The following is a 2934-nucleotide window of genomic DNA, read 5'->3' as shown; positions in this document are numbered from 1 at the left end:
CAGAGTGAGACTCCAACTCAAAAAAAAAAAAAAATTCTGATAATCTAGCTAGTTTATAGGCCCATAGAAGTTCACCCTAAATATATATAAATATATATATTTTTTTCAATTTTTCCTCTTTTTTTTGGTTTGAGTCAGATTCTCACTCTGTCGCCCAGGCTGGAGTTTGGTGGCACACTCATGGCCACCACAGCCTTGACCAACTGGGCTTAGGCAATCTGTCTGCCCCAGCCTTCCAAATAGCTGGAACCACAGGTGCATACCACCACGCCCAGTTAATTTTTTGATTTATTGTAGAGATGAGGTCTTGCCAAGTTGTTCAGGCTGGTCTCGAACCCCTGGGCTCAGGTGATCCTCCCGCCTCTGCCTCCCAAAGTGCTGGGATTACAGGCATGAGCCACCATACTGGTCCCAACCTTTCCTAGTGTGATAAGTGAAAAGTGGTATCTAATTGTGTGCCTCAGTGTTTGACTATTCATGAGATCCAACCTATCCTCACGTGTTTCTTGGCCTTCTGCACCTCCTCCTTGATAATGTCCACATTTTAACTTATGTTTGCAAAAGTGAAACTACAGTTGATTTTTTTTTTGAAGGCAGGCAACTGGGACAGTATTAAGAATGAGTAATGTTCAGTGTTGAGATCCTCATTCCATCAAGTTCTCTGACAGACGCACCAAGGAACAGTGTTGTGATTAAGAACACAAACATATGAGTCAGGCGGGTACAGGTTCAAATCCTGGCTCTGTCACTTACTCACTATGTGACCTCGCCAAACGGCTTAAATACCCTGAGCCTCAGATTATTCACCATTGACATGGAGACAGCCTGCCAGGGTGGTGGCCAGGAATCAAGAAGGCTGGGTACCTGGCACCTGGCATATTGTTGAACAACCCACAAATGGTTGTTTTCACGAATAAGAAAATGCTGAAACCCTCCGGAGAACGAACAGACAAAGAGAAGGATTGAAAAAGTCATAGGCAGGAGATACAACCAATAAATGAACACGTGGGAAATGCTGCTGTCCATTAATCACAGAGGAAATGCTAATTAACACAAGGCGCTAGGCCCAGCCCGCCTTTACATTCACAGAAACATTTTCAAGTTAGAATTCCTGATGCAGAGGAAGGTGGGGCCCAGCCCAGCCGCCCACATTGTTGGTGGCTGTGTAAGCTGGGCAACCTTTGTGGAAAGCAATCTGGCAGTAGGGAACATCACACAAACACGTTCGCAACCTCTGACCCAGAGGCTTCCTCGGGAAGTAATCCAAAATGTGGAAAAAGCTGTGTGTACAGTGAGACTTCTGGCTGCGCTGTTTATAATGATAAAAAAAGCATATTTCTCCTCTGCTTTCATAAAGGGTAAGACCACAGGGGGTGGTGTCAGCCCTTTTGGCTTAGGGCTGCAAGGGTTTTGTGCTAAAAAGGGACATATAGTCAATCGTTTAGGCTTCCAGACCGTCCTTTGGTCTCGTTTTATTTATGTGTTTGTTTGTCTGTTTGTTTTGAGTCAGGGTCTCACTCTGTTGTCCAGGCTGGAGCACAGTGGCATGATTATGACTCACTGCAGCCTCGACCCTCTGGGCTCAGGTGATCCTTCCACCTTAGCCTCCTATCTGAGACGACAGGTATGCGCCACCTAATTTTTAAATTTTTTTGTAGAGACGGGATCTCACTATGTTGCCCAGGCTGGTCTCAAGCTCCTGGGCTCAAGCATTCCTCCTGCCTGTCTCCCAAACTGCTGGGATGACATGTGTGAGCCACCGCACTCAGCCAGACCTCGTTTTAATTAATTGCTGAATTGTTTCTTGGCCTTCTGGCTAAGATCAAGTGCAATTCATCGCTGAATACATTTCTTTGGAAAAGCTTGTAGAGCTCTATTTACCAGTGGTCAGATGAATGGGTTTGAAATTTGCCTTTCTAAATCTGTTCATCCTCTAGTGGTGCTTGGAGTAACAAAGGGGCAGAAAATGACGGGGACGGTACTCTCTCCCCTGTACACCAGATTTTAAAATGTGGTCAGAGGAGGAAAGAAGCTTCCTCTCTTACGCCCAGACCCCACTGAGAGAGACATCAGAGCCAGGGATGACCTCTTCGCCTTCCTCCTGGCCTCCCAGCCTCCGTTTCCCCATCTGCAGGAGCGACTTGGCGAGTCTCTCTCGCGTGACCCGGGGAGTTCAGCCAGGTGTGAGATGCCTGTGGGCTGTGCGGGCGGCCAGAACGTCACACCCTCCACCCATCCCCATCTGTGTGTGCTTGTGGTGCAGGAGGACCCCAAGGCCACCCCAGCAAGTCAGGACTGTGCGGACACGACGGCGCCCGGTCCCAGCTGTGCCTCCTGTCGCCGGCTCCTGGCATGGTGAGGGCTCTTCGCCAGCCCCTTCCCACAGTGGCAAGAGTCGGGCCTGGCGTGACAGCTCCGGTGGGAGTGGGTGGCTACTGACTGAAGCCATTGGCTGAGGGACAGTCATGGATCTCAGGCCTGACACACACCCCCCCCACACACACACCACCCTACAAATCCTCCGGCAGGGGTTCCAAATGGGAGATTTGAAAATAACGTTCATGCCTCCGCCGCACCTGTTGTCTCGACATCCCCAGGGGTAGGGTCCTGGTAGGGATCGTGCATTTATTTATTTGTTCATTCATTCTTTTATGGACACCCGGCCTCACTCTGTCGCCCAGGCTGGCAGGCAGTGGCACTGTCACGCTCCCTGCAGCCTCAACCTCCTGGACTCTTCCCATCTCCGCCTCCCGAGTAGCTAAGACTACAGGCGACAGCCACTACGCCCAACAAGAATATTGCTTTTAGCCGAGTGTGGTGGCTCACACCTGTAATCCCAGCACTTGGGAGGCAGAGGAGAGAGGATTGCCTGAGCCCAGGGGTTCAAGCCTAGCTTGGGCAACTTAGCAGCACCTTATTTCTACAATAAACCAA

At 49.8% G+C, this 2934-nt stretch overlaps 1 protein-coding gene across 1 annotated transcript in view; it reads left to right on the top strand.

Moving 5' to 3' along the window:
* The window catches only part of AKNAD1 (AKNA domain containing 1), a 39859-nt gene that overhangs the window by 24765 nt on the left and 12160 nt on the right, over positions 1-2934 (top strand). Inside the window, exon 9 of the mRNA XM_008069658.1 lies at positions 2264-2355. Coding sequence (XP_008067849.1) covers positions 2264-2355 — 92 coding nt within the window. The remainder of the gene's footprint in view (positions 1-2263; positions 2356-2934) is intronic.

The sequence above is a fragment of the Carlito syrichta genome, unplaced genomic scaffold, assembly GCF_000164805.1.
Source record: "Carlito syrichta isolate Samal-C Ts95f unplaced genomic scaffold, Tarsius_syrichta-2.0.1 Scaffold312159, whole genome shotgun sequence".
Taxonomy (NCBI): Eukaryota; Metazoa; Chordata; class Mammalia; order Primates; family Tarsiidae; genus Carlito; species Carlito syrichta.
This window is presented reverse-complemented; position numbering and strand designations above follow the sequence as displayed.